At 39.4% G+C, this 13,102-nt stretch overlaps 1 protein-coding gene across 4 annotated transcripts in view; it reads right to left on the bottom strand.

Annotated features, from left to right (window-relative positions):
• Positions 1–13,102, bottom strand: part of DENND1A (DENN domain containing 1A) — a 528,338-nt gene extending 515,236 nt beyond the window's left edge. For all 4 annotated transcript variants that reach the window (XM_012802455.2, XM_012802453.2, XM_023510504.1 and 1 more), the window contains exon 1: positions 13,015–13,102. In XM_012802455.2, coding sequence (XP_012657909.1) covers positions 13,015–13,031 — 17 coding nt within the window. In that variant the 5' untranslated portion in view covers positions 13,032–13,102. The remainder of the gene's footprint in view (positions 1–13,014) is intronic.

The raw sequence follows: 13,102 nt of genomic DNA on the forward strand, positions 1-13,102 counted from the left end.
CAAGAGAATTACTTAAACCCAAGAGTTTGAGGTTACTGTGAACTGTGACACCATTGCACTCTCTACTGAGAATGACAAAGTGAGACTGTCTCAAAAAAAAGACAAAAACTATTTTTAAACATCAATTTCAAATATGCTCAGGCCCCAGAGGTTCATAAGCCCCACAAAGGCTGCAAAGTAGAGGTTTGTATCTGCTATCACAAAAATGAAAATACCCATAAATGTATGATCTCCTGGGCTGCTCTCTATATAGGGCTGGTGTCTACTATTGGTATTTTGTATGAATAAATGTAAAACTTAAATTAAAAAATTCAGATATGCTCCAAAAGAAATTTGGAATAATTTAAAATTCTGGATGGATTGTAAGAAAAAGTTCATATGACCCATTCTCCTTCAGAGGGGATGAAATTGTTCTAACACTCCACCTGGTCTACTATAGTTAAATACTTATATGCAAATATTCATAATAACATTCCATGTTTAGAATTAACCTAAGGATAAATCACTGAAGTCTTGGTCTGGTCATAAACCAAAATTGAAATGACCATACAAATCTAGAAGTATAAATTACAGAAGGCAGGAGAGCATGCTAAGGAAAAAGTCCTTCCCCTTACAAAGTGTAATGTCAAGAGACAGTATTTAGACAGAAGAATAAATAGGTTTAAGCTAAAGAATATTACAAGAATTAAAACAATATAAATATATAAAACACTGAATGAAGAAAAGAGAGAAGTACTACAATGCTACTCATCTTTCATTTCGGAAAGTCAACAGATATGACATGTCTAAAGTTAATTACAGAGGGTTATAAAAAACTAAAAATAGCATCAGTTAATAGAATTTGTCTCTGAAGAGTAAGACTGGGGAAGATCAGGGTAGAGGATTGTTGCACAAGACAGGCTCTTATGAACTATCTGATCTGTTACCCTGTGCATTCATAACTTTGATTAAAATAATTGTTAAAGTCTGACAAACACGCTGATGATGAAGCTGTAAAGCAACAAGCAAACATGGAAGAAACTGGCACGAGCCCCACGGAGAATTTGACAACTACCTAGCAACTTTACATAAAAATTTACCCTTTTGACCCAGGATTTCCACTTTTAAGAATCTATCTCATTGGTATAATGATAAAAATACAAAAAGACACACACAAAACACTATTCATCACTGCACCATTAGTAACAAAAAACTAGAAGCAACCTAAATGTCCACCAGTATGAGACTCATTATACAAACTACTGTCTATCCACCCAATAAAGTACTATTGCTATCCTACAGAGAAATGAGAAAATAAGCAATATACTTCTCTATATTGCCAGAAGTAATCTCTTTACAGGACATAGTATCATAAAATGAGAAAAGTCAAGGGGAGAAAAGGTCCATTTACCTGAGGGCCTGGCAAAAGGGAGCATGAATATATGAATGTACTTGCCTTTTTTCTTTTTAATGGAAGAACAAATGTAAATCTAAAACCAAACTATAACAGAACCTCCATAGTTGACCGTCTCTCTACATTGACCACCTCCTTAAGTTAACCTAATTTTCATAGACCAGACATGCACCACATGTATGTATCAGTCTACTACCTACTTCCTTATATTGACCAGTCTGTTACAGTCCCTTGGGTGGTCACCTTACAGTGGTTCTATTGTAGTTACCTATGGACAGAGAAGTAACAAGGCAAAAGGAAGGAACAGAAGCTAGATTTTTATGAGTCCATTTGTTTTGGAGGTTTGGCTTTGAAACATATAAACATTTAATGTAGCATAAAAAATTAATTTTTAAAAGGCACTTTATGTAATTATAAAACAAAATTATTTTTAAAAGCCAACTACAAAAGAGTAAAAAAGAAAAGTTTAAAACTGAACTATGTATTGAACTGGTGACACAACCATATAGAAAAATTATTTCTCCTGATTTTAAAACAGTAATTGTCTATACATTCCTAGTGAGATACATCCTATGGACAAAAAGAATTGCCAAAATTTAAAAACCCCAAACATAACTGTTTTCAGTGATACTATTGGTGGTGGTAATGTTGACACTTCTGTTGAGGTGCCTGGATATTATGGGATAAAGAAAAATAATAATTATATTGGTGCTGTTGGAAACCAAGGTTTTTGGTATGGACTTAGGATATTCAGATATAAGGATGATGAGGTTAAATAAAACTTCCACAATATGAAATTGGAGACAGCAATATGAACATACAAGACAATTTACCTATAAAAATACATACACACATTTCCTAATTCTGACCCCTGGAGAAGCCTAGAAATTATGACTAACCTAACAGCAAACCTCCTTCCCCAACCACCAAAAGTTCTAAAACTCAAGCTAAATCTTTAATATTATTTCCCACCAAAAGGAACTAGTTCTCCTTAGAGGAACAGTAGAATATAGGCCTGGAGCAGGAAACACACAAGATAAGCCTGGACCCTCTTGTCATATAAAAAGGCAAAGGAGCTATTGGGATCCTGCCAGGACCTCAGAGCAACTGGGCATGGTGGTGCATACCTGTAATCTGAGCAACTCCAGAAGCTGAGGTGGGAGAAAGACTTGAGGCCAATAGTTTGAGACCAGCTTGGGCAATATAGCAAGACCCTCATCTCAAAAAAAAAAAGGGGGGAGGGGTAGGTGGCACCTGTGGGTCAAAGGAGTAAGGTGCTGGCCCCATATGCCAGGTTCAAACCCAGCCCCGGCCAAAAACCACAAAAAAAAGGACGGGGGGACTTTACAGTTTACTAGAAGAGGTTCCCACTGGACAAAGATAGAACAAATTAAAGATTAATGAGAATGGGTGGCGCCTGTGGCTCAAAGGAGTAAGGCTCCAGCCCCATATGCCAGAGGTGGAGGGTTCAAACCCAGCCCCAGCCAAAAACTGCAAAAAAAAAAAAGATTAATGAGAATAATAACTATAGTAGACTGAAACGTAGCAAACAGGTTTAAATGTATGCATTTAAAGGGACTCTGTCCCCCAAATCAATCAGTAACCTTTGGAAAATGCTGGAAAACTATTTGAAAAATAAAGGATTCAAGCATTTATCCTGCCTTTCCTATGTGAACTATAGCTCAGGGTAACCAAACCATCGATATGAAGAAGTTTTCTTTCTAGAAGTATTCTAGCTAATATGAACAAGAAATGAGAGAAAATATTAGCATTTTACAATCCCTAATAAATTGATGGATCAAAAAGAGATAACCAGACATAATGTGCCTCACCACTTTTTAAGTATCCTTGCCAAGAAAAGTGCCTTGATCAGATTCAAGATAATTCATCTAATTACCAAGTATAGGATATAAAGGAGATAGAAGAACACATTAAACAAAACACACAACACAATGGAAACCATACAGGACAAATAACCCAGTGATTCAAAAAAAGAACTGCATAGAAGGGAACATCAGCTTATGAAATACATATTTAGCAACTGAAATGTATCATTATCTTAGTTGATTCAAACAAATCCACTGTTTAAAAAAACTGAGAGAACTTTGAATACTGACTAGATATTAGGTAATATTAAGGAATTTTTATAAATTTTATAGGCATGATGATGTTCAGTTTTTTAAAACAGACATCTATTTTTTGGAGACATCTATTTTAAATACATATGAAAGTCTTTAAGAACGATATGACATCTGGGATTTACGTCAAAATAATACAGGACTGGAGAATGGAGGAGGAAATTACAGTTACCTATAAATAAAACTAGGTAAGTCATAAATTAATAAGTATTATAACTAGTTAGGAATTTGGGAGCTCATTATATTTTCTAACTTCTACAGATGTTTAAAACTTTCCAAAATAAAAAAGTTTAAAAAATGAAAAATTGTGTTAAAATTGACTGAGTAGTGTTATCAGCTAAACAGAGATAAATATAAATTATCTGTGTAAATCTTCACAAAACTAAATAAAAATTTCCAACATGATATCTGAGATGGGGGCACAAAATGTACTTAAATGTTGAACTGTAATTCTAATTAGTTACATGCTCATCTTATCTCTCTTAGTAAACTAAAGGCTTCCTTTCTCTCCGACCAGCAAAAGGAATAGAACTTTATATATAGCAGGACCTCAATCCTTCAGATAAAGTCAGTGAAGTACTCTACACATCAACCGAACATTCTCACCAAAAGGAAACAAGTACTTTGTTTTTTAAAAAGTTAACCACATCACTATAAAAACAAACAAAAAAAAAAAAACCTTTGCTTTGACTTTTTTTTAATTCTAAGATGTTCAGACAACTTTGTGCTTTTTCCTCTCCAAACAGTGTTAACGACAGCGGACAATTCACTAAACAATCATATCTCTGTGGCGGGCCAGACACAAGAGCTCTTTTAATTGTCACAATAACTATACAGGTGAATTTATTAGCTTACTTTTATAAATTAAAAGCAAATCCAAAGCTCAGCAATTCAGAATTCGGTGGGGGACTGTGTGCAGTTCTGGGGACACAAAACTCTAATGCCCACATCCCCCTATCCCTTCTCACGCCCCAGAACATGAAAACTGTCTCCATGGAGTCAAACAGCATCTTCTCTAAATTGCTTTCCTTCCTTCCACTTCACTCATACAGCCTAGGCGAGGTCAATATAACTTCCCTGAAACCTTTCCTGTATCTAAAGCAAGTTCAAAAGGCAATTTTCTCCCCCTCTCTGAATCTGCAGGGACACATTTCCCTTGGGCAACCTGGTCCAGCCCACTTTAATCTTACTTACCTACCAAAGGACACAAGTTCACTATGGAAACCTTGAGGCTTCCTTCCTTTCTCAAGGCAGACTAAAATGCTTTCTTACCACTTATAACTCAGAAAAGCAAACACATTATATAACCAGTCCTCACCTTACAAACACCCATTTATAATGTAGCTTTGCTAACCTTGGCAAGTCATCTTTGACTCTTCTCTTTTCTCTTGCATGTAATTTGTCACCAAGTCTTATCAATCCTACCTAAAATCTTTCTCAAATCCATACCTTGTCTTTCCACTGCAAAATCCCTAATCAGGCCTTGATCTTCTGCAGTATAAACTATTACACAGTCCCATAATTTGGGGGCCTCCCACCTCCCTTTTTTTCCATGCATTGCTCCTATCAGTAAAAAGTTGAACATCCATGTGTGCACATTTATAAATTAAAACAACACCTTACTATACTAATACATACATTAGAAAATACAGAAACAAATTTTAAAGGTTGATATAAAATTCTAATATATTCTTCTCAAACTCCAATGGATCATCTTGCACAAAGCAGTAATATCACTGCTGTAAATTACTGATGCCAGGTAATATACCTAAAGTCCCAATATCCTCAATTCAACCCTTCAATGGCATCATGTCCTGATAATGCAAGCTTACTTTTTCAACTTTCTCTCCTATAATCTTTATCCTCACATCCCATATTTCAGCTATACCTTTTATCTCCCTATGACTTTTGGTTTTGTTTTGTTTTGTTTTGTTTTTGGCCAAGGCTGGGTTTGAACCCATCACCTCTGGCATATGGGGCCGGCACCCTACTCCTTGAGCCACAGGCGCCGCCCCTCCCTATGACTTTTGCACACAGTTCTCTCTGCCTGGAATATCCTTGCCCTTGACAGTTGTATAATACATACATATGTAACAGTATCTCTAGAAGAGAAGTACATTCTAGATGCCACAACCACTTACAAAAATGAACTTTCAGTTCATGACTTTCAGTGTCACCTCTGTTTTACAGGACATATATTGAATATATCTTTTGTTACTTTTTTTGGTTCCTTTCAATACTTGGAAAGAATGAGTATGAATTCCAATAAAAGTAGAGAAGATTGGCTTTTTCTTCTTTTATTTTTCTTCCTTGTTTATCTTTCCACATCCTAACAAAACCCTTTTAAGCAAAAAGGATGTTGCAAACCCAGAGATGAGTACCCCCTAGGGCCAGGAAAAAGTTGAACCTTTCCAAATGCAACCAGAACACCAACCAGAAATTTACAGATTGAATAGGTGAATGCAAACATTTTCCTAGAACAATACTCCAGGCTTTACCTTCCCAGTTTGAACCTTCCTGTCAGGCAACCCCCTCCAAGTTGACTGCAAAGGCTATGAGAAGAACCCTGGAGTAGTATCAATACATTATCCAAGAAAGTTCAAGTGGCTAACTCTGAGTACTAATTATGGAAAGCTCAGACTCCAAGGAGATTTTCCTTCCAAAGTCCCCCAAGTCTTTCTACAGTCTCCTGTGATGACTGGGAGCAAAGCCCTGTGGCAGAGAGGAGGAGATGAGGCATTAAGGGAGAAGGCTAGAGAGTCACATTTCAATTCCTAGTCTCATCACAGAGAAAGCTGTCAGTTGTGCTCTACAAAAGGCCTCAAGAAGAACCAATTCTGTTCTGCACTTTGGTAATGGGATCCTTCAAAAAAAAAAAAAAAAAAGAAAAGAAAAAGACTGAGATAGAGATATATTAAGACCCTAATGCTGCTTCTCTCTACTTGCAAACAATGATATAGGTTTATCCTCACTTTTAAGTCATATAACTTCCACTATTATAACTTCCTTCCCTGCTCCAAAACTCCCCTTTCTTTCTGTTTAAGTCCCAACCTCTTTTGAGAAACCTATCTGCCCATACTGATTTTTTGTTTTCTATACAACCCATTTGGGCCAAATCAAAACCACAATGAGATACCACTTTACACAAAATGGTACAGGTGCTCTGAAAAACAATTTCAACAATTCCTCAAAATGTTAAGAGGTTATTGTGTGACCCAGCAATTCCACTCCTAGGTATATATCCAAGAGAAATGAAAACATTACATCCAGACTCAATGCCCAAAGCACAGTGGTTATGGCACCAGCCACATACACCTACACCCAAGCTGGCAGTTCAAAACCAGCCTGGGCCAGCTGAACAACAACTGCAACAAAAAATAGCTGGGCACTGTGGTGGGCACCTGTAGTCCCAGCTACTTGGGAAGCTGAGGCAAGAGAATTGCTTAAGCCTAAGAGTTGGAGATTGCTGCCATGGCACTCTACTGAAGGTGACATAATCAGACTCTGTCTCAAAAAAAAAAAAAAATTACATCCTTATAATATGTTTGCAGCAATATTATTCATAATAGAAGGAAAGTGGAAACAAGTCAAATACCTAACTGATAAAAAAGATGAGTAAAATGTGGTATCTCCATATGATGAATATTATTCAGCAATAAAAAAAAAATGAAACACTCAAACATGCCCTCAACATGGATAAATCTTGAAATTGTTATGCTAAGTGAAAGAATCCAAACACAAAGTGTTATGTATTTTATGATTCCATTTATATGAAATGCCCTGAATAGACAAATCTACAGCAACTAAAAGTAAATTAATGATTGCCCAGGGCTGAAGGGTTTTGGGGAATGGTGAATGATTACTACTACTTACTAACAGGTATGGGGCCTCTTCCTGGGGTGATGAAAACATTCTGGAATTAGAGTAGTGATCAATCACGCTTTTGTGAATATACTAAAAACACCTTTAGTTATGTACTTTAAAAGAGTAAATCTTATAGTACATGAATTATATCTTAATAAAGCAGTTTTCAGATTACCATGACCTTCTCAGGCTCAGTCCCTGACCGCTCCTTAAGCTCTCTGCCATGGATCACTATTCAAACCACCAGCTTTTTGTGAGTTCCTGAGATAAGTCTAGAGTTTTCTTGCCTCAAGGACTCTGTGTATGCTCCACCCTTTGCCTGGAATAAAAAGTCTTGCCTAGTCTCTACATGACTAATACTTTCTCATCCTTCAATTCTCAGCACAAATGTCACCCCCACAGTGAGTCCTTCCCTCTCCACTCCATCTAAAATAGGACAGCCACTCCCATCACTCTCCCAGCCTCTGGTTTGCTTCCTTTACAGCACATCCACATAGCATAAGCGAATTTACTTGCCTTCTTACCTGGCAGATCCACCAGACTGTAAGCACCACAAGAAAAAGAATGGATATTGTTCACCCTTCTAAGTCCCAAGGTCTAACATTCTGGCATTTAAGTATCTAACACAGCAATTTCTTACCTCCCTAACATGCCATGTTCCCATACATCCTCCTTCCTCTGTTGGTACTACCACTGCCAACATAGCCACTGCCTCTACTCCATCACCACCTCGACCCCTTTCACACCCTTACTCTTCTCTCAGCTAAAGCATTATCTCCTCGGTGAAGCTTTCCTTTCTTGACATCCCCCGCCCCCAAACAGCCTCTCCCACACTTACCTATTTATCACTGGCTGTATCTCTACCATAGCAATTATCTCATTGTATTATAGTTGTTTTAGTGAGGAGGGAACCTGGATGGGGTTGCTTTTTACATCTATGTCTACTACTTTACAAAGACCTAAAGCAAAGAAAAATCTTTTCATCTTTGTATCCCTTTTGTACTAGCACACTAGCACTTAGCACACTGCCAGGCACACTGCTACTACTAATTATGACATTTATTAAGTGTCTAGTATGTGCTTGACAATCTTCTTAGTTCTGCATTAGGTGATTAATGAATTAATGGGTAAAATTCTTGGTCACCAACCTCAAAGAGGTCGGCCTGACAGGGACAAAAGACAGGCATAAGGGCAAATGCAGAATAAACACCACAAGGCCACATCAGTTGCCCTGTCCTGTCCCTATGCCTTCAAATCTTAGAGTATGCTTTTCTCTGAGTCCATAAATGTCAGGTTTCTTCAAACTCACTTAGAATACTTCCTTCGATTACTTACAACCCACTTCCTGCACTTGGTGCCTGGAAGCAATTTCTAGAATGTCACCACAAGCAATATTAAACTGCCATACAGTTTCCTGCTGTGTGTCTGCATTATCGGCTAAATTGTTTATTAACCACATTCCAGTCCACTGGGATCTCCCTAACACTAAATAAGATTTAAACATACCTGTGGAAGGTTGTCAGTTACCACTGCTCTTTTTATCCCTCTAGATCAGTGGTTCTCAACCTGTGGGTCGTGACCCCTTTGGGGGGTCGAAGGACCCTTTCACAGCAGTCGCCTAAGACCATCCTGCATATCAGATATTTACACTACAATTCGTAACAGTAGAAAAATTAGTTATGAAGTAGCAACGAAAATAATTTTATGGTTGGGGGTCACCACAACATGAGGAACTGTATTAAAGGGTCAAGGCATTAGGAAGTTTGAGAACCACTGCTCTCGATCAATGATTTTCAACCAGTGTGCTGTGAGATCTTTGGTGTGCTTCCAACATTTTTTAAGATCATTATTTTCAAAAGATGCTGCTAGCACAATATTTTTTTTTTAACTCTTATTTTTTTGATCAACATAATTTAAGTGTGCCATGGAAGTTTAACTAGGTCAAGTGTACCATGAGATAAAAATGGTTGAAAAACCCTGGGCTACCTAAATGCCTTCTCAGGGTTAAGGTTAAGGTTTCTAGGATGCTGCCTGCATATTGAGACCTTCTCTTTCCCTTGTCAATTAGATGCTTGGTTTGAGGCAAGACATATTCCTTTATTTAAATGAACATGAACTAACTATTCTTTAGTAAAAAAAAAAGTCTGCCTAGACCAGTGCAATTTGGTTTAACTTCACACAATACATAAAAACTCTTCTTCCTTAAGGGTTTAAATGACACATTGTTTTTTTAATTCTGTGTACACTCAACTCACAGAACTTAGTCTTATGGTCTTAACTCAGATCCTAACATATTACTTAAATGCATTCTATGAACTCTTTCTAAATAACCATGTGTCAAGCATTGAGTCTGACACAGGGAACTCAAAAGATAAATGAGATAGTCTCTGCTCTCAAGAAGTTTACTTATAACTTAGTATGGGAGACAGACAAGGAACTAGATTTATAATAGTACTATGTGCTTAGTACAAGGGGCCACTAACACATGAAACAAAGGGATGTGGCCTAGCCTGGGTAGGGGGAGCAGTGGTGATGGGGAAGTAGCATCAGGGCAAGCACCTTAGGCCTATAAACTTCCCATTCTCCCCTTTGAAAAACTTGGCTGATAAATGGGCATGGTGGGTCATGCCTGTAATCTTAGCACTATGGGAGGTGGGTGGATTGAGTTTGAGACCAGCCTGAATAAGAGCAAGACACTGTCTCTACTAAAAATAGAAAAACTAGGGGGGCATTGTGGCAGGTGCCTATTGTCACAGCTACTTATGAAACTGGGCCAAGAGGATCCCTCGAACCCAGGAGTTTGAGTTTGCTGTGAGCTATGATACCAGGGCAACAGAGCGAGACTGTCTCAAAAAAAAAAGAAAAGAAAAAGAAAAATGTGGCTAATAAATAGCATCTACACCAATGAACAGTTGGGAGGTTTTGATGAAATGGTTCATACATAAACCATTACCATGGTGCCTGACATATTGTGCTTAACCAGGTTTAGCCTGAAAGCAAAGTCTGATCAAGCTTAAATCTCAACACCTGTGCCAAGCAACACACATGCTTTACTATTCATTAAACAAAAGACATCAGCTTCATAATTACACATATTGGTTTTAATCAACTTTTATTTTTTAATAATGAGACAATGTTAAGCCTTTCTCTGCAAAATATCGGTCTAATTCCTTGACCATTAAAAGTTCCTCCATTGCCTGAAACATACCTTTCTCTCATATTTCCAGTATAAAATACAGAAGTTCTTAGTTTTTTGATAAAGTTAAAAAAAAACACTAAAAATTAAAAATCACTGAGTTTTAACATGGGTCAAGCATTCATGTTGACACTGTGTTTATTGCTCACAAGAACCTGCAACCTGCTCATAGTCCTCACCATTTTCCCCCAGGGAAACTGAGGTTGAAACAGGTAGTGCCTGCAAAGTTTCATACTTAGCATGAAAAAGAACTGGGAATTTGAACCTAAATCTGATTTTACATTGTCCTGCTGACATCAGAGATAAGCAAAGGAAAACTGAGGGAGACCCACCCCTAAGACTGCCCCAATGAAGCCTACACACTTAGGTTTCACTTTGAGCTACTGTTAGTTCTGCCCTGCCAAGATGAATGGCCAGTAGTTACCAAAGCTGTTTTCTCCAAAAACTAGGGCAGCACCCAGGACCATTTCCTCTCTACCTGTCCATCCAAATTCCTAGCTGCGGGCAGAAGTTGCATCATCAACAGTCACTATAAATCACAACTACTTTTCACAACTTCTCTTCATATTCCCTTTCAGTTTCACAGGCAACATATTTCCCAAGCCTGAGTTTTTGTTTTTATCACAGAGCAGTCTAGTTTCTAGATCAATAAGGCTATTCTTCATACTAATTTCACGCTTAATACAATTTCATGCCTTAGTAAATTCCCTTGCCCAATTGCTCAGAATGATAGATTCCACAAAACACACTTGAGAAATATATTTGTCAACCTGCTACCTCCAAAAGCAAAAGACAGACTGGATTGCTATCATCTGAACTTCTACTTGTTGGATTATAATGCTGGTTCTGACACTCATCGCCTAGTGTCAGGCAAGTTTCTGAACTTTTCTGTAACAAGAAGGGTAAGTGTCCTCATGTATACTCTGCGACTCTAAGGTGGCTTTTGGAAAGTGTTTCTAAGTGCCATTGAAATCCAAGTTTACAACTCTTACTTGGAAGCAGGAGCTAAACTTGGAGTGCCTCTTTAATCCAAATGCTTCACAAATTACATCTTTTTATCTCCCAAGCCTCTCAAGCTCTTGTTTGGAGTATGCTTCTAACTTTTCTTTTTTCTCGTTTCCACAAAAATAAAGAATTAACAGAGTGCTCATCCAACTCTTCCATTCTCACTATCATAAGCAAACTTTTACAGTTCATTTGTTAGATAACATTTTGTAAGTGGGAAGCCTAACCACTCAGGGGACTGCGGGGCTGGGCAAGGGTCACACTGCATGGGCATTATGAAGACAAGAGATGCAACGTTCAAATAATTATTACACTTCACCCTGAAGGCCCTTCCCCTTTCAAACTTCCCTACCACACGTCTCAGAATGCTGAAATAAACACATTCCACTGACTTTCCAGTAAGGGATCTTAAAATGTCCTATGAAAATCGTTTTACAAAACAGCCTATGTTGTCAACTTTGTTTTTTGATGTCCTTAAACAATTCTATTAGTCACAGAGAAAAAGTGAACATTTGTTAGTAATTAGAGATAAAGCATCTCATGTTCTGGGGCTAAGGGAGAGGCCAGTAGAGGACCTGGCTGAGAAGGGAGATAGAGTCCAAAGCAACACACCCAAATTGGACTGCATAAAAGTTGCACTTTCCAAAGTCAACTTCTGTCTAGGAGGAGGGCAACAATGTTTCAGTGGTTCTAAAGTTAGATGTATCAACAATTTCCCCGGAAAACTAACCCCAAACTAGGGACTCTAGGTGAATGAATGAGGGAATTTGCCGGATTGGATTACAAAGCCTTTCCAACAATCACGAAGATCAGGTGCTCAGTTACAACACAGAGGCATCTTCCTTCATAGTCGTTGGCCCTTGCTGTGTGGAGACTTTCACAGATAAGAGGGAGAAATAGGAGAAGAGAGAAGGGCCTTCCTGCCCAGGCCATCCGGACCTTAAATCAAGGAGTGGCCCCTCCCTCTAAGAACCTCACGCGATTTCGGTGGGGGCCGCAGGCCTCAAGCAGCCACAGGGCAACCTCTCAGGACCTGCCAACTCTCTGGGGCGCCCCAAACACACCCATTTGGGGAGTTGCTTCCGGAGATTTCCCACTCCCCTTCCCAGCAGTTGCATGACCATTTTCAGGGGCTCTCAGTAAACCCGGGGAGGGGGGCTACCTTGTAATCTCAGCTGTTCCCGCCTCCAGGTGAGGAGGGGACACCTGACCACCAGAGCCCTTTCACCCCGCCAGCACCCGCCCCCGCGCCTCCCTGGATCGCCATGGCAACCGTCCCCCTCCCCGCGTGACGCCGGCACGCGGGGTGCCCCTCTGGTCCCGGCAACAAGTCCCCCGCGCGGCCCGCGGCCTGCAGCCCTCGGCCGGCCTCGCCGCCCCGTGCCCGGCCCGGCTCCGCCCGGCCCGGCCGCACTCACTTGATCCTGGAGCCCATGGTCCCCGGGCCTCCTCATGGGCCCGCGGGCCCCGCTCGGCGCTGCGTTGCCCGCCCGCCCGCCGCCGACC

This window comes from Otolemur garnettii, unplaced genomic scaffold (assembly GCF_000181295.1).
Source record: "Otolemur garnettii isolate 467f Iridium unplaced genomic scaffold, OtoGar3 scaffold00014, whole genome shotgun sequence".
Classification (NCBI taxonomy): Eukaryota; Metazoa; Chordata; class Mammalia; order Primates; family Galagidae; genus Otolemur; species Otolemur garnettii.